Below are 18,932 nucleotides of genomic sequence, written 5' to 3'. Positions count from 1 at the left end.
CATCTCAGATCATACCTCCCCAAGCCCAGAGCCAAGACATGTGTACCTCTGATCGCCACCACGCGCCGCGTCCGGGCTGACCTTGCCCGAGTCCACGGAACAACCCGAGCGGAACCCCGTCTGGCACCCCGGCCGCACCAGAACGAGCTGGACCCTGCGCAAGTGTGTTTGTTGGTGTCGCTGCAGGTGCCGTCCTTGGCCATCATTCCCGCCTCGTTTACGTCCAGTTTCCGGTAGTCTGCACGCAAAAGTGAAGTGCGGCGTGCCCGGGCAGGCAGGCAGGCAGGCAGGCAGAGTCCTAGCCTTTACGGACGGACAGCTGGAGCTGATCATGACAGCAGCCGAGACAATCGACGTCGAGGCCAAGAAGTCGCTGATCTGGGCGGGCTCGCTGGCCAGAAAGGCGCCACCGGCAAAGCATAACTAACAGGTAATTGCACGGCGAGCGTTCGGCGCAGGAAAGACATCGCATTAGTCGTCTCAGAGTAGCACAGATCCAAGGACATTAAAAGTAATGCTCTCTCATATAGTCTCTCACTCTTCCTCCATCGTGCTACGTGCCGCGATATTCATGCGGCCTGCACAAGCTGCAGCGTCAAGCGCCGCGTCAGTAGGCCTACGGATCGGCATCAGTCAGTACCTCATACTCCGCCACAGTCTCTACGCTCGAGTCGGAGCCGTCCCGGCGTAGAAGCGGGTGGATGTAGTATCAGGCATCGGACTCCTCCGTAATTCTTGGGCGACTCATTTCATAATTGCATAGATGTAGCCCATGTATTCTTCGGCTCTTTTGTCTTCCCTCACGGACGCTAAGTACTTGCACGTATACCGGAATACAATATTTTTGTTTTTCACTACCTCCCCTTATTCATCATCTATTGGACGTGGACTGCCCGGTTATTTAAAACGTGATGTGACCGAGTGGGGGGGGGGGGGGGTAAGAAGGGATTGAGCGAGTGGGAAAAGGGAAAAGGGAAAGGTGGCGGGAGAAAGTTGATGGGAGAAAGGAGAGGAGAGAGGGGAAAGGAGGAAAAACGAGACGAAACGGGGAAACTTGGGGGAAGAACTGCGGGGAATTAAGGGAAAGGTGAGAAAATAAAGATCCCGCCTGAACGACGCAAAGGACACCCTTTCAATCCTCCCAAAGCACCTCTTAGTGATGTCTGCTTAGCACTAGGAAATGATCCGTTGCTGATTCCGGAGGCCAGCTTGCTATGGCTGGCTTGACATCACATACCGCCGTCTTGTCGACAAAGTCTCACCAAGGTTGGGAATTACTGACTCGAATGATACTGGGCCTAGACAGGCGCCCTGATTGGAATAAAACAGGTGCTTCCAAGTAACCACAATCGCCATAAGGCGAATGTGATGAAAGCTTCTGTTTCTGATAGCATCAAAACTGACAATGGTACAAGCCTGTTGTGAATACCTTGGTTACCCTGACTTCTGCAGCAAGTGTAAAGCCAACGAGGGTATTCTGACGCCTAGAGGGGAGATGAGCCAGCACCATTCGTTTCTATGTTGGTTCTTTTCAGATTTCGCGTTCCTGCTCATCACTCTCGTATCCCGTAGAGTGCCCATGATCGAAATCGCAGCCTATCTGGCCCACGAGTTACAATACCAAGCGCTTCTTGAGAATTCTGGCTAGCTTGACGATCGAAGCCCGCAGCTGACGAACAACAGAGCCAGGTGCCCAAGAGACTTTTCGCACTATTGAACTGTCTTTCTTCCGCTTGGACGCAAAGGGTCGTCGAGACAGCGCTAGGTCGACCTCCCTCCATGCATCGTATCCAAACAACCACTGCTGCACGGTGGGACAGATCCAGCGGCTTGGGAACGGCTCGCGGATGCCTGCGCCTGGTTGGGAGATGTGGAAAATGGCGTCTCTGGCTTCTTGCTCCGGGCCATCCGCCAAGTGCCAGGCATCGCGCTGTATATCCACTGTCAGTGCGAACTTCCTCGTACTACTCTTCTCATTTCGATGGTGGGACGGACCTGGCCAAAGGTTTCTACCACAACAGCTTCCCCGCGAGGTTTGCGGAGCTGTTGATATATGCTTAAAGCCCGAGGCAGCTGACTGCGACAAGTCACCTCGCGGAGGAGCAGACCGAGCACAGCCCCGTCCTCGATGGCGAGGTTGGCGCCCTGTCCGAGATATGGGAGCATCGGGTGGCATGCATCCCCTCTGTTGCGCAGCAGACACAAGGACTTTAATCTTCTTGCTCTCATGGTTCACGAATGGGAGTGGCCTTTGGCGGGATGACTTACACGAACACGAGGTTTGACTCTGGGCTGATCCACCTTGGCAGTGGTTTCCCTGGTTGACCTCAATGGTGAGCATTTTCCAATCTTGCTGGATCGCAGCAGCTGCATGTATGCAGCCAGGGAGACACTCACGATGCATCAACTTCCACTTATCAACCTCGCCCACCATCCCCAAGAACCGCGTCAGCACCGGATCCCACCCTTCAAAGAGCGACATCATCTCCCTAACTGACCCTTCCTGGCGCCTCACATGCTCCGGCAGATCGTCGGGGACTAGCAGGACGATATTGTACATCGTCCCTCCTCGGAGCGAGTAGCCTACCGCGTGTGCCCCGGGCCCGATCCAGACGCGTATCTTTGGGTTCTGCACCCACTCGCGGAGCTCCGGGTCCGTGATATCCGTGAGGTTCAGGGCGATGCGGTAGGCGAGATCCCCCGTCGGAAGTGGGGGGTCGTTGTCGTCGTCGTCGTCGTCGTGAGGGTGCCGGATGTTCGATGTAGATCTCTCAGAGTTGGACAACCGTGATTCAGATCTGCCACACAGCGACCGGCATTTCGACCAAAGCCCATCAGCCGCGACAATCAGATCTGCGCGAGCCATGTGGCCGGACGCGCAAGCGATCTGGGTCGCCGACAAGTCGATGTCGTCGACACGCTGACCGAGCCTGATCTGCACGCCCAGCTCTTTCGCGCGCTCGACTAGGGCGAGCTGCAGATCGACACGGTGGAGGTTGAGAAAGGGAGCACCGTAACGCTGTCGGAGGTCCGTGTTGAAGTCGTCTTTCTGGATGAGTGTCCTGCCGTCATACCGGTGCACGATGAATGAAGAGGGCTCGGCTCTAGTTTCCCACAGCCAGGCGGGCACCCCCCAGCGCCGGACGATGTGGACGCCATTCGGGGTGAGTTGGAGTCCAGCGCCGATCTGACGGGTAGAATCATGAAGTTTGGTAAGCTTATACGCACGAGGGGGAAGCAGCAAAGACAAGGGACATCAGAGAACTACCTCTTTGAGCTCCTTGGCGGCTTCGAAGACTGTGACGTGATGCCCAGCCAGTTGGCAAGCAATGGCCACCGACAAGCCCGCCATGCCTGCGCCGACCACGACAATGTCGAGCGGACGTGGTGACTCGTGCTTGCGATCCTCCATCTTGAGCTTCAACTGCGACGGTTGCTTTTGGGGATGAATTTGAGGCAATGTACCAGTTGACCCGGCCGAGTCACCTCCATCACGGACGGCAATTCAACGAATTTATGGCGACCATTCAGCAAATCGATCGCCTGAGCCTATGTTCTGCCCATGCTCGCTACCGTGCGCTGTCCGATGAGCAGCTGCATCATGGACCTCTCAAACAAACATTTCGAGGCGGGCCCCACTAAGATATCTCTCGACATCCCTGGCCGAGCAACATCTAGACAATCATATGAGGTTCTGAGGTCACACAGTGGGCCAGCCAAGAGTTGTTGGTAGCCATCTCGATAGCGCCATCGCCCGAGATACATTGGTGCCAAGGCTGTGTCTCGCGGTAATCAATAATTCCGTGGTTGCATGCTGGAACTTCGTAGCAAACGGAACGTTATCGTGTCGACACGCATTTCATGTAGCGCCTTTGAACTAACAACACCCCTGCGCCACTCTCCACGGATATGATCCAGAGCTAATGGCCGATGCCAGGCTTTCCTCTCTGGCGATAACATCCGGGAAGCGTGTTGCTTGTGGACAGGCGACAGGACTGGCCACATATGCTCTCGGACATGGGTGCTTCTGGTGACCTCGTTCCCGGAAGTCCCTAATGCTCGCACCTTTGCACGAGAGAGTCCGCTACTGTGCTCAAAAGCTAGGCAACGACACCAACGAAAAGGAGAAGCGCGGGGCGACATATTATGCCAACTTCCCTCCAGACATGGACGACGCCAGCGAGGAGAGCTGACAAACGCACCATTGACTCACTCTGAACGCGATGATGCACGCAGCCCGAGATCGGCGGGCGTCAGCACCCAAACACGCTACCCTCTAGCACCATGCGAATGCGCGGAGGCGTACCCGGACTCCGCATCCTGCAGCATCCGGCCAAGTCAGCGCTGGCACACACCCACACGAAAACCCCGCCAGGCTGCTCTGGGGCAGCTTGCTGGTCGCCGGAGCGCTGTGATTATGCCCTCAGCTGTTGAAGGCATGGGGGTAGCGGAATGAAATCGCTGCCGTAATTCCGCAGGAGCATCCGCAAGAGGATGGCCATGTGATGGCTGATCGCAGCTCGGGCTCTGCCGATCTGCGGGACTCTGCCTAGGCAGGCATGCAATCGTCTGCAGCTCGGTGACACCCTACTTTCAGCTGGAATGCCTTGCACAGCCCCCCCTTGCTTGTCAAGCTCGGTGTTCCAAAACGGGCATGCACAAACCTACGGCTATGACGGAAAGCCTCGCGCACCTTACCATACCCTGCTAGTAGCGCAGATGGGCTTGCACAGACTGGTATCACTATCTGCTGGAAAAGCTGACAGACGGTGCATGCCAGCGCAGTACTCTCCCGTGAGTACATCAGTCGTCCATCTCCCACTGTCACAAACGACCACCTCTGTCACTTGGCCAAGCTTCACTCACTTGTGAATCCCTTCAATTCTTGATCCGCATCTATGCCATTTCCTCGCCCTGCCAAATTGGGGGGCATTCCTGCGCCATCTTGAGAGGCGCACAACAACCCTGCGGCAATCATCATGACCAAAACCCTGCTCAGCGAAGCGGACGCGCACATATTGCGCATCCGCGCCGACAAGGGCCTCGACGGAAGCCAGATCCCAGAAGGCATCGTCCGAGACCTCCAAGCCGCAACAAAAGTGTAAGTTGACATTTCTGCGTGCTCTTACCCGTGCGCACCGCAATATCCCTAGACTACTCGAACGGCAAGTGACCGTGGTATGTTGTTAGCCTCTCGGACCAATTGTACGCCAAATCCACACGCTTCATCCTCGAGCTCATCCAGAACGCCGATGACAACCACTACACACCCGGCAGCGCCCCGACCATCGAGTTCACGCTCAGCGGCAGCCATCTCCGGGTGGACTGCAACGAGACAGGCTTCACCCCCAACAATGTCGATGCCATCTGCAGCATTGGCCGCAGCTCCAAGGCCGCCCGGGCGGGCTATATCGGCGAGAAGGGCATTGGCTTCAAATCCGTCTTCCGAGCGGCCGATGTCGTGTGGGTCGCGTCTGGAGACTACAATTTCAAATTCGACCGGCAGGAGAAGCTGGGCATGATTGCGCCGATCCTTGAGAAGTTTCCGGCTGCACGACGGCCCGGATGGACGTCGTATTATCTGCAGCTTTCAAAGGCATATGATCGAGAGCAGCTGTGTTCAGAGCTGAAAGGGCTGAGCTCGAATCTGCTGCTGTTCCTCCAACGGCTTACGACGATCAGGATCACCATTGAGGCTGCACAGAGCTTACTCAGCCGGGGAACCACGTCCTCATGGCAGACTGTCTTGTCAAAGAGCGAGATCACCGACAGGGCCGACAAGATGGTCCGGCTACAGCAGGATTCAATCTCGTTCGAGTACATCTTGAAGCCACTCGACGTCACCAATATGCCCGCGGAGGAGAAGAGGCCAGGAATCACGACCACGCAGCTTCTGCTGGCCTTCCCGGTCGATGGCAACGGGGACCCGACAAGCGAATCGCAGTACATTTACGCCTTCCTACCTATCCGTGACTATAGTTTCACAGTACGTTTCTTTTGAATCTTCTCTCTATTGGTTGTGTTCCCAGTTCAGCCTGACTCACAGAGGATTCTATAGTTTCTCATCCAGGCCGACTTCCTGCTCAGCGCGAGCAGGGAAGAGATTGACGACCTGCTCCCCTGGAACAGAAAGCTGCGAGATAGCATCACCAACGCCTTCATCGAGGCCGTCCGCTGCTTCAATGGAGGACCTTTGCGCCACGCCTGGCCACGATATCTCCCACGTGATGATAAAGTGCGCGATTTCTTCCGGCCGATGCGCAAGAAGCTTCTGCAGCGCCTGGGAGACGAACAAGTCATAGAGGCGTGGGATGGACGCTTGGCCAAGCCCAACTCGCTCACCTATGTGCCGGCCAGATTTCGCGATGACGCTGGAGTACCTTTCACGGAGACACCTATTACTACAACAAAATACGTGTCTGGCAAATACCTGGAGGAAGACCTTGAGCATCTTGAGTTAATTGGGGTCCAGAAAATGGACGAGGCTCAATTTGTCAAGGACCTTACAGAGATGGTCCAGAAGTACAGGATGCTCTTTGTCAAAAAGCCAGCCTCTTGGCATGAGCAGTTGGCAAACGTTATCAACGGGGTTCCCGAGCCAGCAAGAGAAGCGATCAAGCCACTCGCGCTGATTCAACTGGACGACGGCTCATGGGTCAGGGGCCAAAAGGACGACATCTTCTTTCCAGCCCCATCTCACGTCAAGGAGAATGTGCCCGGTGGGCTTGCTGTTCTTGTGGTTAATGCAGATATCGCCAAGTATGCGGCACGCACGCAGCTTTACCAGTACCTTGGCGTCAAGTACTTCGATCCGGCCGCTATCATGGACGTCATCTGCTCACTGCACAGCAAGGCAAGAAACCACGACCTCCTCAGCATCGCAAGAGAGCAGCTGGTCGCGCAGATACGCTTTCTGCACGCGAACCAGTGGCGGAATCGCTCGAGGCAAAGCTTCTGGGTCATGACGGAACGCGACCTGCTCGTAAGGAGCGAGGGGCTATATTATGCCAGCGACGACGAGCACTCTGCAACCCGCTACTTTACAGGTTCCGACCGGGGACGGTTCCCCTTTATACACCCGACCTACCTCGAGAATTACTCCGAGGATGCTGCCGAGGTCGAAGAGTGGATGAAGTGGCTCGAGGACAACCTTGGTCTCCACCGCGTTCCGAAGCTAATCAGGCCATTGACCACCAACGTGTCAGCCGACAACAGCACCGTGGTCAAATCTTTCACGATGAGCCAGGACTTCGGGCAGCTGAGGGGCATGCAGCGGTCCGCGGTGACGCTGCAGCTGGTGTGTGACTGCTGGGACAAGCATTACAAGCAGTGGCTTGACGGCCACGACGACAATCAAAAGCCGGAAAACCCGCCCGCAGATAATTTGGCCGTTTCCAAGAAGCGCCTCCGCGCAAAGTTTGCCGAGATGAGCGTCGCCACTCTCACTGGAAAGCTTGTTCGGCTGCATAAGACATTCATCCCGCTGCCGGAGCTCGTGGCCGAGGCAGATGGGCTACTGCCCTTCGTGGATATTCCAGAGCCCATGCATCCGCGCTGGGAGGTACTGGGGGTGCTCGGAGCCGGCCTGCAAAATCATGTTGGGTTCCACATTGCCTGTCTCGAGAATATCAGGACCAGCACACGACAATTGAACCGGATTGAGTATTTCATGGAGCAGATTCAGGCCAGAAGCAACGATGACGAGGCTGCTGTGAGGTAAGAACCTTCCCTCCGTGGACCTGTAATCTCCCCGGGGTATCCTGCTGACTCTGAACAAATCAGAGCGTACTTCTCCGAGTCGGGCAAGGAACGCATTTTCGTCCCCACGCTGCCGGACTACGAGGGACTCACAGACCCCACCACGGTCGTTGCCGGCTCGTGGTACAAGCTCGAACACTGCCTCTGGAAAGGCCCCAAGAGCCTCCGCATCCATGCCTGCCTCGCCGACATCTACCCTGCCCTGAAGCGCCTTTTCACAGACACCCTGCGCGTCTCTGACGCGACCATGAACGACCTGATGACCGAGGCATCCCACTTCACGAACGCGGATGACCTCGCGTACATCACGGACATCCTGATCCAGATCGACAAGTTCCTCGAGCGCGACGAGGTCTACATGCTGCAGCTGGAGCCCTTCCAGAGGCGTGCGATATGGCCGGTCGCTGATCCGGCCAGGGCAGCAGGGAAGGGTTCTCCTTCGGGGAACCCCTTCACGCGCCTCGTGGCTGGCAACGCGGCTGACGACTGGTTCATCCCGGACAGGATGTTCCTGGCTGATTGCTTCGCGCCGTATGTGCCGATGCTTGCACTCTCGCCCGACGAGGTTTCCAAGATCAGGCGCGTTATCAAGGCGTTTGGGCTTGAGGCCAAGCTGCTCTCAGAGGCGGTCCAGAGCGAGGCAGAGACTATTGGGAGAGTCGAGTTCCACAAGAGATATACCCAAGATTTGCAAGAGAAGTATGGTTTCATCGCAAGGTATGTCCATCCACGTCTGAGCTTCGTGCCATTTCTCTACCAGCACTTGTGAAATGGCAAGACTAAAACAACCCCAGACTTATCCCAGTGTCAAATCTCGACAAGGCGAAGACGCTGCGTATCCTCCGCACCCTCCAGGACATTGATGTCTTTACCACCGAGCGCGTCATCGAAAAGTACTCGCTCTCCCACAACGGCACCCGCCTCCACGGGCAGGCTGGCGACGGCAACGTCGTGGTCAAGCTCGGCGACGAGAGGCTCAAGATCTACCTGCGGGAAGGATACCTCGAGGAGGAGCGGAACCCTGACGAGCTGGTCGCCAAGCTGGCGCTCTTCTGCGGCATCAGCGAGCGCAGAGAGGGCAGCTACATGCTGCAGATGGTCCTGACCGAGTCGGACCATGCCAAGATCGCGGCAAAGCTGCTCCAGCATGGCATCCCGACGATCGTGCCCGAGATGGCGGAGCTGATGAGGGAGGAGACCTGGCTGACCGCGCCCCTCATGAGGAAGAGGTTGCCCCGCGAGTTGGACGCGGATGGGGATCATGAAGGTGAGGGGAAGGTGCTTACCGTAGCAGACAGCGGCTTCGACAATGGAGATGCCCGGCCGTTTGACTTTGATCAGGACGTCCTGGCTCCCTTGGAGAGCAAGGAGTCGGGTACGTCCGAAAGGAGGTTCCGTGTCTCAGCAATCTTCCGCCGAAAATGGTTCTGGGGCAAGGGGAAGCTTGGTCGTGTCGAAACTCCACGGGGGAACAGCCTGGGAGACCAGGCAAGGCTCGACCTTGATGGCCAGAAAGAGGTACGTCTAAGCGGCATATGAACCTGATGATTCTCACTGACCACTCTTCCAACAGTTGTCTGACTACTTCGCTACAACTTTGGGCAAGGACTACCAGCCTGACAAGCACTGGACGAACTCGGTACGCCGCCAAGACGGTCATGCCACAAAATCTGAGAAGGACATCAGTGCCAAGGCAGACTTTACCATACCATCGATAGACGGCCAGGAGCTTCTCGAGGTGCTGGTCTTGCCTACACACTGTGACCTAGAAACATGGGCTGCTCGGCCTCCAACGTGGCATTTTATCGTCAAGACAACAGAAGGCGGGCTGGATGAGGAGTTCCAGCTTACTGCAGAGCAATACAACATGGTATGTCGCATTTTCTGCCACCAGGCTGGACGCCTTCATACTCCGAACGGACCGCTAATTTGCTGTGCTTTCAGTGCCGTGAATTTGTTATCCCTAGCCAGTTTGGACAAGCGAAAGTCCCTCCTCTCCATGTTGTCGTGTTGGCACGGGTGTTCAACTTGGACACCAATCTAGAGCCAATGATCCGACTGTTTGTCGACCCTTGGTCTATGTATCTTGCAGGAACCATCCAGCTACGCGCCTCGGGCGATTTCCTAGGTCAAGTGGCCGTATGATTGGCGTGCGAAACCCCTAATGTTTTAGGAGCGGGAGTGCACTTGGAATTGTATTTCGTACTTTCTGCAACGGAGCCCTAGACCTAACATCGTTATCACAATTATCTATTCCTGTATTGCTGCTTGATGAAACAATGGCTCGCATACAATTGATTGCTTAGCGAGCTCCAGCACGCTTCACTCTGTGAACCATCTCAGAGTCGCTGCATCTGATTGCAGCCTCTAGCACCGTTAGTCCTCCAGACGTTGCTGCTGCCGCGTTCACATCGGCACCCGCTGCAAGTAGCCTCTCGACAACATCCATGTGATTGCCAAATGCCGCGGCTTGGAGTGCTGTCAGTCCCCCTGACTCTGCTGGCGCTGCATTGACGTTGGCTCCGGCGTCGAGTAGTCTCCTGACTATTTGAAGAGAACCCCCTTCTGCTGCAGCCTGCAGCGCTGTGCGTCCGGTGTGCGACGCAGCCGCGTTGACATCGGCTCCTGCTGCCATTAGTCTCTCGAACACCTGGATGTGCCCACCTCCTGCCGCGGCCTGTAGTGCTGTTTGTCCGTAGAGTGAAGCGGCGGCATTGACATCGGCTTCTGCTGCTAAGAGTCTCTCAACCACGTTGATGTGGCCGCCACCTGCCGCGGCTTGCAGTGCTGTCATCCCGTATTTTGACGGCACAGCGTTGACGTCAGCCCCTGCTGCTAGCAGTCTCTCGACTACATCGATATGACCGCATTCTGCAGCCAGTTGTAGCGCTGTCATCCCTTCCACTGAGTTCACTGGACTGAGGTCGGCTCCTGCTGCCAGCAGCTTTTCAACTATATCGACATGACCGCCTTTCGCTGCAGCCTGCGGTGCTGTTCGTCCAAACTTTGCCGGTGCTGCATTAACATCGGCCTTTGCTAGAAGTAGCCTCCGAATTATGTCGACATGGCCGCCTTGTGCTGCAGCCTGCAATGCAGTCCGTCCGCGGGGCTCCGACGGCGCTGCGTTGACATGTGCATCCGCTTCGAGAAGTCTCTCGGCCATTCCCAGGTTTCTGCGAGCTGCCTCAATCTGTAGCGCTCGATCCAGTGCGACTTGAGGCCACCGAGCTCCCATAACTGTATCCAACATTGGGAAATCATTTTCGGTTGTCGCTCTCTGTAGAAGATCGGTAATGCCCTCATTGGCTTGGTTGAATGGCTTCGCGAAGTCATACTTGGAAAGAGAGTCAAGCAGCTGCTGCCTGCTTTTCGCTGATTTCGTGTAAGTGCAGATTCCCTCCTCGACTTTTGGCCTGGCTTACCTGATTCTGGCTTGGAGCTTTGTATTTGATCCGTCATTCTGTCGTTGCCGGCCTGAAGTGGAACTGGTACCGAGGCTGCAGGATCTTTGTCCTCTGCAAGGTTGAGTTGCTTCTTGTAAATTGCGGAGAATCTGATCTGCCATTCATATTGAGTCAACCCGGGCTGAGCTGCGCGTAGACCTGTTTGGACGAGACGGTGGTCTGGATCTGTGCGGGGAAATGGCCTGGGTGCAGATATCCACGTGACTGTTGGTGAGGCTCCGCCACACCTTTCTTGGCGACCGGGTTTGAAGTTCCAGCAACATTCCTTTAGATAATATCTCAGGTACAGGAACGGTGGTTTGACCTCAGGCTCAAGAGTTTAAAATTCCGAGAGTAGCGAACTACAAAGCTATATTATGATGTCTGCCTATTGTACTTGAAAGCATTGGGGCTTACCAGCGGTGCCTCACCATATGAAGGCACATGACTTGCTAGGCCCCTCTCCTTGGACATGGACTCGGGCAAGTCGTCTGGCTTACCCGAGTTGAAAAGGTAATATACGCCTGCTCATCGTGCTGGGCAATGCCAAATGCTGCACGAAATCGCAAGGCAGCACCTCATTTCTCTGTTGTATTCTGATCGTGCTGTCCAGGCAGACGAATATCGTTGCCGATGATTGGCCAGTCGTGGCGCAGAAAAGCTTGGCTTTTTTACTCCGCGCTGGCTCGCCAGGCACAAGGGGCGTGAGTGCGTCTGGGGGTCCCTGTTCTCAACCGTTGTTGTGGCCAATGGAAGAAGTCTCATTAAATTGCGGCTGATGGATTTAGCGGGGTGCTGTGGTCTTGTGACCGCCAGGCAGCCAGATTCTGGTTTGGGATATCCAGGGCGCTCATTTCATCACCACCCTGAGAATAGAATCTATCACAACCCATCGAATTCCCTCCACAGATCATTTCACTGCAATGGCCACCGAGAACACCACGCACAAGGTCACCCTGACTGGCCCTCAAGAGACGCTGCTGGCGACGCTCTACGGCCGGTCTAGAGACGCCGCCCGTCCTAACTCGGTCCTCCACGACAAATGGGCCGTCGAGACGGTGGAAAAGATTGACTACGACTTCTCCAAAATCGGCATGAACGACACGAGCTGTGTCGGCGTCTCCATCCGCGCCCTCGTTCTTGATACCTGGACCACCGAGTTCCTCGCCGCACACCCGTCTGCAACTGTCATCCATCTCGCATGTGGCCTCGATTCCCGCAATATCCGTGTACCATTTGGATCCGGAGTTCGCTGGATTGACCTCGACCTACCGGACGTCGTGGCTCTTCGAAATGAGCTGCAGCTCCCCGTCCCAGACGGCGACTACACACTCAAGGCTGGGTCCGCCACTGAACCCGACGAGTGGCTTGGCGACCTCCCCGCTGACCGGCCTGCCATCGTGGTCCTAGAGGGTCTGACCATGTACCTCGAGGAAGACAAGGGCAGACATATGTTTGAGCGACTCGTCAGTCATTTTCAGGCGGTCGGAGGCCAATTTGCCTTTGACGCGTACGGCACTGTCGCCATTCGTCTCCAGAAGAGGATTAAGCCTGTCGCAATGACTGGGTCCCAGCTGAGCTGGGGTATTGACGACCCTAAGCTTTTTGCATCATGGTTCCCCGGCCTCAAACTTCTCAACGAGTATCTGTCAGTCGACATGCCTGGTCAAGACAGCTTGCCACTGGCCGGGAAGATACAGCTCTGGGTTGCTGCACACTTGCCATATCTTCGCGATGCGGGCCGTGTGTTACGGTATGAGTTTGGACCTAGGGATGAAGCTGTAACTGCACCATCCACAAATTAATCTCCGTGTATGACATAGGCATTCTCCTTCATAACCTGTAATTATTCAATACCCATTTTTTAAATGCATTTGCCTGGTTATAGTGCCAGCATTATATACCACTGGCCCCACAACACAGTCAAGTTGTCGCCGCTGTATTGACAATAGCTCAGCTGTGCTACAACCCAATCCCTCTTCATCTCTGCCGACACAAGTCTCATTTGATAGAGGAAAACCAGCAAATCACGCGTGCTTGGTGTATCGGGCGGCTGTGACCAATCGTACCAGTCAAGAGTTATAGTCCATCACATCAAGTCATATCTGCTTCAAGTTGGCCGGCGCACGCTACCATCCATTTCAGAAGGCGGATGTACTCGCGATAGTCGAACTAATGCTAGAGCTTCTGTTGGCAGCTGCAATAGGACACCTAACTTCGAAAGATGTAATCTTCCTTGATCTTCCAGGCCATCTTCAGCTGCATTCTCTCGTTGAAGGATAGCCAATTTCGGGATCGTAATGCTGGTAGCCATGGTTAGTGTGAAATGTGCCGTTGACACTGCAAGGACTGGAGCGTGGGATGGTCTTGACGTCTTGCCGAATTTATAGGTCACTGGCTTGGCGACTAGAGGTATAGGCTATTTACCGGCGAATCGGGACCGGAAGCTATACGCCGATGCTATATCAGGTACTAAGCTATAGCTACTACTTAATAGGGATCCGCTCCCTCGCCCTACCCTTACGATAAGGATACCGGTATTAAGCTTGTATATAGGGGAGCGGGCGGGACCCTTAATTCTCTCGATCCTATGGTCGTATATACTAGTGGAAATGTTTGAAAGTCTATATATATATGTATATAGAGACCTTAGGTAGCATTGCCGGATGGGGCCATTAGTAACTCCATAGGGGCAGCTCCTAGTACCAAAAGTTATTTCCGCCCTTTGCGCCTAGAAGGGCCCGGCGGAAGGCCTCTAGTATGCGTTTTCGAGTAGACATTCAGAGACTTTTACCTAGTTGTGTTCTCCAACGATAGGATACGGCAGTGCTATGAGCACGCCCTCAAGCCTCGTCGCTCATTCTGCTGCAATTTCGATGCACTTGCAGCATTATGAGGGCTCCGAATTTCGTGATGACCTTTTGGAGGCAACAAGCCCAGTGTTGTTAATATAATACTCGGTTCATAACCTTACAATGTGAGATCAGCCAAACTTGATCCAGGAGCTTGCCCAAGGACTGTTACAGTTGGCACTACCTAGGTAGGAACTCTGTCAGCCTGATTGGCGTCCAAGGCGTGCGCTGATCTAAGTGGCACGCCAAGAGTCACACGCATGCCGTACTCGTGCATGTGCGAATCCGAAGGAGGAAGAGGAGGCATAAGAATTGCGCGGCGCAGTACATTGATTGTTTGTGATGGTCCTGGCCAAGACCGAGGCCAAGGTTCAGGGGGAATCCTGGGGAGGGGGGGGGGGGGGGGGGAGCTGGAGAGTATGCAACTATGCAATCATCCGGAGTATGCAGATAAACCACACATAATCCATGTCGTCTGCTTGGGATCCATGGCCGCTCGTGGCATCGTCTTGCAGCTCTGGGCTTATGTAGTTCGTACCTACAATGCCTATCTTTCTAAGAAGTATAAGTTATGTCTAATCATCTCTCCCCCATCCTGTTCATGTTGTCCCGCCGCTGCCCATTCCCTCCAGCCTCTCCACCCTCCCCCCTTTGGCTCTCCCTCCTGTCTCTTCCACTCCGATTCTGAAGTGCTTGACAAAGACAAGTTGCAACGTTCCATCTTCCACGCCTCCATCTGCTCTGTTTAGTTTGGTGAGGGTAGCACGACGAATTCCCTGGTTCCAGCCCCCCCCTCGTTCTCCTCCTCTTCTTCTCCTTCTTCCTCTCATTCTTATTCTTAGTTTTCAAGTCGTCATGGCGGAGCACATTCCGGCCAACATCACGGGGCCGACACATGGCGTGCTAGTAGTAGCAACCGCACGACCTGACATCCCAGCTTCAGCTGCGGCGCCCTCTAACGCGCCTGTCCCGTCCCGTCGCACGAAGCTGCAGACCGCCGTCATCGTCGCCTCGCTCTGCGCCGCCGTCTTTGTCGCCGCCCTCGACGTTACCATCATCACCACTGCCCTTCCCGCCATCACCGAGTTTTTCCGCTCCCCCACAGGCTACCAATGGGTCGGTAGCGGCTACGTCCTGCCGCACACGGCGAGCGTGCCGTTGTGGGGCAAGCTGTCCGACATCTGGGGCCGGAAGCTCGTCATCCTTGCGGGCGCCCTTCTCTTCATCGCCGGCAGTCTACTGTGTGCCCTGGCCGCCTCCTTTGCGCTGTTCCTCTTCGGACGCGCCGTGCAGGGTCTCGGTGCCGCGGGACTCATCACCCTCGTCAACATCTGCATCAGCGACCTGTTCTCGCTGCGTGACCGCGGCCTGTACTTTGGCTTCGTCTCCATCGTCTGGGCCCTGGCCAGTGGCCTGGGTCCTGTCCTGGGCGGCGTCTTTACCGACCGGCTGACATGGCGGTGGTGCTTTTGGATCAACCTCCCCATCGGGTCCGTGGTCTCCGTCCTCGTCTTCTTCTTCCTACGCCTCAACAGCGCAAAGACCTCCGTGCGCGAGGGCCTGCGCGCTATAGACTGGGCAGGCACCCTGCTCGTCAGCGGAGGCGTCCTGATGATCTTGCTGGGCCTCGACTTTGGCGGGCACATGCACCCTTGGCATTCTGCCGTCGTCATCTGCCTCCTCATCTTCGGCCTCGTCTGCGGTGCCCTCTTCGTCGTGTACGAGGCAAAGTGGGCTAGATTCCCCCTCATCCCGATCCAAATGTTCTCCACCCGTTCGAGTGCCGCAGCTTTCACCCTGTGCTTCTGCCATGGTTATGTCTTCATAGGCATTGCCTACTATCTCCCGCTGTATCTGCAGGCCGTCCTTGCGTCAACGGCGCTGCGTTCGGGGCTCTACTTGCTGCCCTACATCCTCTCCGTCTCCATCTCAGCCGCCTTCACCGGCGCCCTCATCCAGTGGACCGGCAAGTACATGCCGTCCGTCTACTCGGGAGGCGTGTTGCTCTGCGTCGGTGCCGGGCTCCTTATCAGTCTGGGCCCGGAGCCCGAATGGGCCAAAATCATCGGCTACCAGATCGTCGCCGGCACCGGCGTCGGCTTCAACTTCGAAGGCCCCTTGCTCGCGGTCCAGGCCGTCATGGGCGCCGACCATGTTGCCACCGTCACGGCCACCATGGGCTTCGTCCGGACCATGTCGACGGCCGTCTCCATTGTGATTGGCGGCGTGGTGTTCCAGAACCGCATGGCTGACCGATTCTCCGGTCTCGAAGCCTCCTTGGACCCGCGGCTTGCGGCGGAGCTGGCCGGCCCGGAGATTCTGACCAAGCTGGACGTCATCGCCCAACTCCCCAGCAGCCAGCAGAGGGTCGTGCGAGACACTATTTCCGCTTCACTCAGGGACATGTGGATCATGGTAAGCCGCGCGACAATTACCCGGATGCTACTGTCTACTTTCTAATCAATACCGCTGTCTCTTAGTATACCGCCGTTGCAGGGCTATCACTTATCGCGGGTCTTTTCATTAAAGCATACCACCTCAACACCGAGTTGGAGGCCAGGAGCACGCACGAGATACCGGCAGAGAAGGCTACTTTACGACAACAACCACAGCCACAACTACAGCAGCAGCAGCGGCAGGAACGAGAAGGAAGAACATCGGCACTGTAGCAAGATATATCGAATTGAGACCCCCTATGCAGACAGATAGACTTGTATACCCAGCCAGTAGTCGTGTAAGAAGGCCGCGATCACGAAACCCACTCGAGCCTTGTCATCAACAACGTTCTCGAGCTGTGGACAAGGCTGAAGCTTCTTGTGTCTTATGCTTCTCAGCCAGATTAGGGGACAATATGTGCTAGCTATCACGGGGCCACAAAAGGTTGCTAGTTACCTTGCCGAGACAGATCACCATGTTAACAGCTCCTCGCTGCACCACGTGTCCTCCTGCCACCCACACCGCAATACAACCTTGCGGTTTTCCAGATCGGTCTCGGCCCTGACCGAACACACGCGCGCCGACGCCGGGATGAAGAAGCTGCCCTCGCCGTCCGCGCCAGTCTGGGCACCCTGCCGCCGAGCCGCCTGCTCCTCGAGGGCGACGATGCGCCCGGCCATTAGCGCCGTCGCCGCGCCGTCCCACACGCCCTCGCGCCAGGCCGGGGCGCGCCACAGCAGCGCGAGCGCCCGATGCCGCGTGGCCCTCACGCGGCACCGGATGACCACGTGGTACAGCAGATACAGCACGCCCATGTCCAGGGAGAAGAAGCACGGGACGTCGTCGCGGCGCGCCGACGAGGACGGAGGCTGGGGCGAGGGTGGTGGGAAAAGCAAGGCCTCGGCCAGGTCCGTCATGTCGCGGAACTGCGTGGCAAAGTTGTCAAAGGCCATCTGGTCTTTCGACGTGAAGGTGGGGATGATGACGCGCGCCGCCGCGTAAAGCAGCTTCAGCATGGTGGAGCTCGTGCCGCCGCCGGCGGACTGTCTCTCGAGGTACTCGAAGAGAGTGTCTTGCCACTGTTGCAGGCCTCTGATGAAGCTGTCCTGGCCCTTGGCCCTCGCCCGCTGTGTTTGAGCGCCCTTGAGGAGATGGTGTCGGCCCTCGGGCAACAGGTGCAAATGCCAGATCAGCCAGTACAGCGTATCGCGAGCCTCTGTTGGGCTGGCGATGCGCAGTCTGGCATCATCGTGAGTGATCCTTTTCTTGTTGCTGTCGTGGGTGTCGCTGATGAAGGCCACCAACGTGGCGCCCCCGGGTCCGTGTTTCGGCCACGACGAAGACGTTGGCTGTACATGGCCAAACAGGCTGGCCTGGAATGCCATGCGATAGAACAAGGGGCCCAGCTTCTCGCGGATGAAGTAAGCCCGGGGCGACCATAAGGATCCGCCACGGCTGCCGTTCTGACTATCCTGCCACGTCTGGAGGAGGCCTGCACTACCGTGGAGATGGACCTGGGACTCCCTGTGGTAGCCCCGGAGCAGCTCGAAGGCGGCGAGGAGGAGACAGCAGAGCAACGTCGTCTCGATCTCGCCGCCAGCGCTGGCAGGAATTCGCGCGTGGAGGCGACAGACCGCCTTGTTGTAGTAGCACAGGGCATCGCGCATAGAGGCGGACCACATCTCCGGCCTCCCGAGGCGGCATGCGGCCTCGGGGTCTCCAGCCGTCACAGGGGACCCCCCAGTCGCCTCGGCGTTAAAATGTTCATGGAGGGAGCCAAGGGCGACCAAGGCGTAACTGACGCACTGGTCTCGGTCTCCGACCTGGAGCACTGACGTAGTCCAAAACTCGTCATTCAAGTAGCCCGACAGTTGCTTCGCCGTATTCACTCTGTAATAATGCAGGGCGCGTTGTGCCGGTGCGCTGAGCTGGACCAGTGACCACGACAGAGACGTCTGACTGAGGGCTTGCAAAGGGGCCAGGGCCCTCTTAGGTAGGGTGGCCAATCTGCTGCCGCTGGGACGATAGCCGTCACAGGAGCGCCCGGTCTTGGTACATTGATTGCAGCTGGGCCGCGCCTCATCACACCTGACGTGTCGTACTCTTTGGTTCCGTGGGGCAGTCCGGGGTTAGCTATCTCCTCTTTCACGAAGACCTTGGGAAATGACGAACCGGCATACACCGCAGCCATTGGTGGATCGTTTATGTCGTGAAATTCGTTTCATGGTCCCATAATGGAGGGTGCTGGGATGCTGCTAGTGTGCACAAGAGGAGGCGGTGTTGGTTGTGGTGTGCGTCTTTGTTGGACAGGATCGTTCGGCCCTCTCTATCATTGGAGATACGGATCACCGGATGGAAAGGAAATCAATGCTGCGTAGGATGCCGCCGCGTCAGGCTTTGATTGCCAATACGACACGCACTGCACATGCCACGCCACGTGAGA

The 18,932-nt window shown here is 56.4% G+C and overlaps 6 protein-coding genes across 6 annotated transcripts; 3 read left to right on the top strand and 3 right to left on the bottom strand.

The window, feature by feature from the left end:
- Positions 1 to 1,378: 1,378 nt before the first annotated feature.
- B0I36DRAFT_416676 (uncharacterized protein) lies at positions 1,379 to 3,412 on the bottom strand (the record flags this gene model as incomplete). The annotated part of the gene is made up of 6 exons (XM_046162081.1): positions 1,379 to 1,930; positions 1,996 to 2,185; positions 2,269 to 2,317; positions 2,398 to 2,768; positions 2,808 to 3,187; positions 3,269 to 3,412. The coding sequence occupies 6 exons, from the start codon at positions 3,410 to 3,412 to the stop codon at positions 1,613 to 1,615; spliced, it is 1,452 nt and encodes a 483-aa protein (XP_046008421.1). The 3' UTR covers positions 1,379 to 1,612.
- A 1,567-nt stretch (positions 3,413 to 4,979) lies between these two features.
- Positions 4,980 to 10,031, top strand: B0I36DRAFT_434452 (uncharacterized protein; the record flags this gene model as incomplete). Its single annotated transcript, XM_046162708.1, has 7 exons — positions 4,980 to 5,101; positions 5,191 to 5,986; positions 6,059 to 7,716; positions 7,783 to 8,475; positions 8,553 to 9,276; positions 9,332 to 9,628; positions 9,703 to 10,031. The coding sequence occupies 7 exons, from the start codon at positions 4,980 to 4,982 to the stop codon at positions 9,901 to 9,903; spliced, it is 4,491 nt and encodes a 1,496-aa protein (XP_046008420.1). The 3' UTR covers positions 9,904 to 10,031.
- Positions 10,032 to 10,060: 29 nt separating this feature from the next.
- B0I36DRAFT_434451 (ankyrin repeat-containing domain protein) lies at positions 10,061 to 11,675 on the bottom strand (the record flags this gene model as incomplete). The annotated part of the gene is made up of 3 exons (XM_046162707.1): positions 10,061 to 10,995; positions 11,181 to 11,316; positions 11,619 to 11,675. 3 exons carry the CDS (start codon positions 11,673 to 11,675, stop codon positions 10,061 to 10,063), a joined length of 1,128 nt encoding a protein of 375 aa, XP_046008419.1.
- Positions 11,676 to 12,071: 396 nt separating this feature from the next.
- Positions 12,072 to 13,138, top strand: B0I36DRAFT_332149 (tetracenomycin polyketide synthesis O-methyltransferase tcmP). Its single transcript, XM_046155071.1, has one exon. It carries the CDS (start codon positions 12,125 to 12,127, stop codon positions 13,004 to 13,006), a length of 882 nt encoding a protein of 293 aa, XP_046008418.1. The 5' UTR covers positions 12,072 to 12,124; the 3' UTR covers positions 13,007 to 13,138.
- A 1,458-nt stretch (positions 13,139 to 14,596) lies between these two features.
- B0I36DRAFT_376662 (major facilitator superfamily-domain-containing protein) lies at positions 14,597 to 16,722 on the top strand (the record flags this gene model as incomplete). The annotated part of the gene is made up of 3 exons (XM_046160483.1): positions 14,597 to 14,615; positions 14,997 to 16,468; positions 16,534 to 16,722. The coding sequence occupies 3 exons, from the start codon at positions 14,597 to 14,599 to the stop codon at positions 16,720 to 16,722; spliced, it is 1,680 nt and encodes a 559-aa protein (XP_046008417.1).
- Positions 16,723 to 16,742: 20 nt separating this feature from the next.
- B0I36DRAFT_387300 (uncharacterized protein) lies at positions 16,743 to 18,171 on the bottom strand (the record flags this gene model as incomplete). Its single annotated transcript, XM_046161161.1, has 1 exon — positions 16,743 to 18,171. The coding sequence occupies one exon, from the start codon at positions 18,169 to 18,171 to the stop codon at positions 16,960 to 16,962; it is 1,212 nt and encodes a 403-aa protein (XP_046008416.1). The 3' UTR covers positions 16,743 to 16,959.
- Between the last annotated feature and the right edge of the window lie 761 nt (positions 18,172 to 18,932).

The sequence above is a fragment of the Microdochium trichocladiopsis genome (genome assembly GCF_020744255.1).
Source record: "Microdochium trichocladiopsis strain MPI-CAGE-CH-0230 chromosome Unknown B0I36scaffold_9, whole genome shotgun sequence".
In the NCBI taxonomy this organism is placed as follows: Eukaryota; Fungi; Ascomycota; class Sordariomycetes; order Xylariales; family Microdochiaceae; genus Microdochium; species Microdochium trichocladiopsis.
This window is presented reverse-complemented; position numbering and strand designations above follow the sequence as displayed.

Excerpts from the sequence above, each read along its gene's own strand:
- B0I36DRAFT_332149 (XM_046155071.1), top strand. The coding sequence starts at position 12,125 with ATGGCCACCGAGAACACCACGCACAAGGTCACCCTGACTGGCCCTCAA.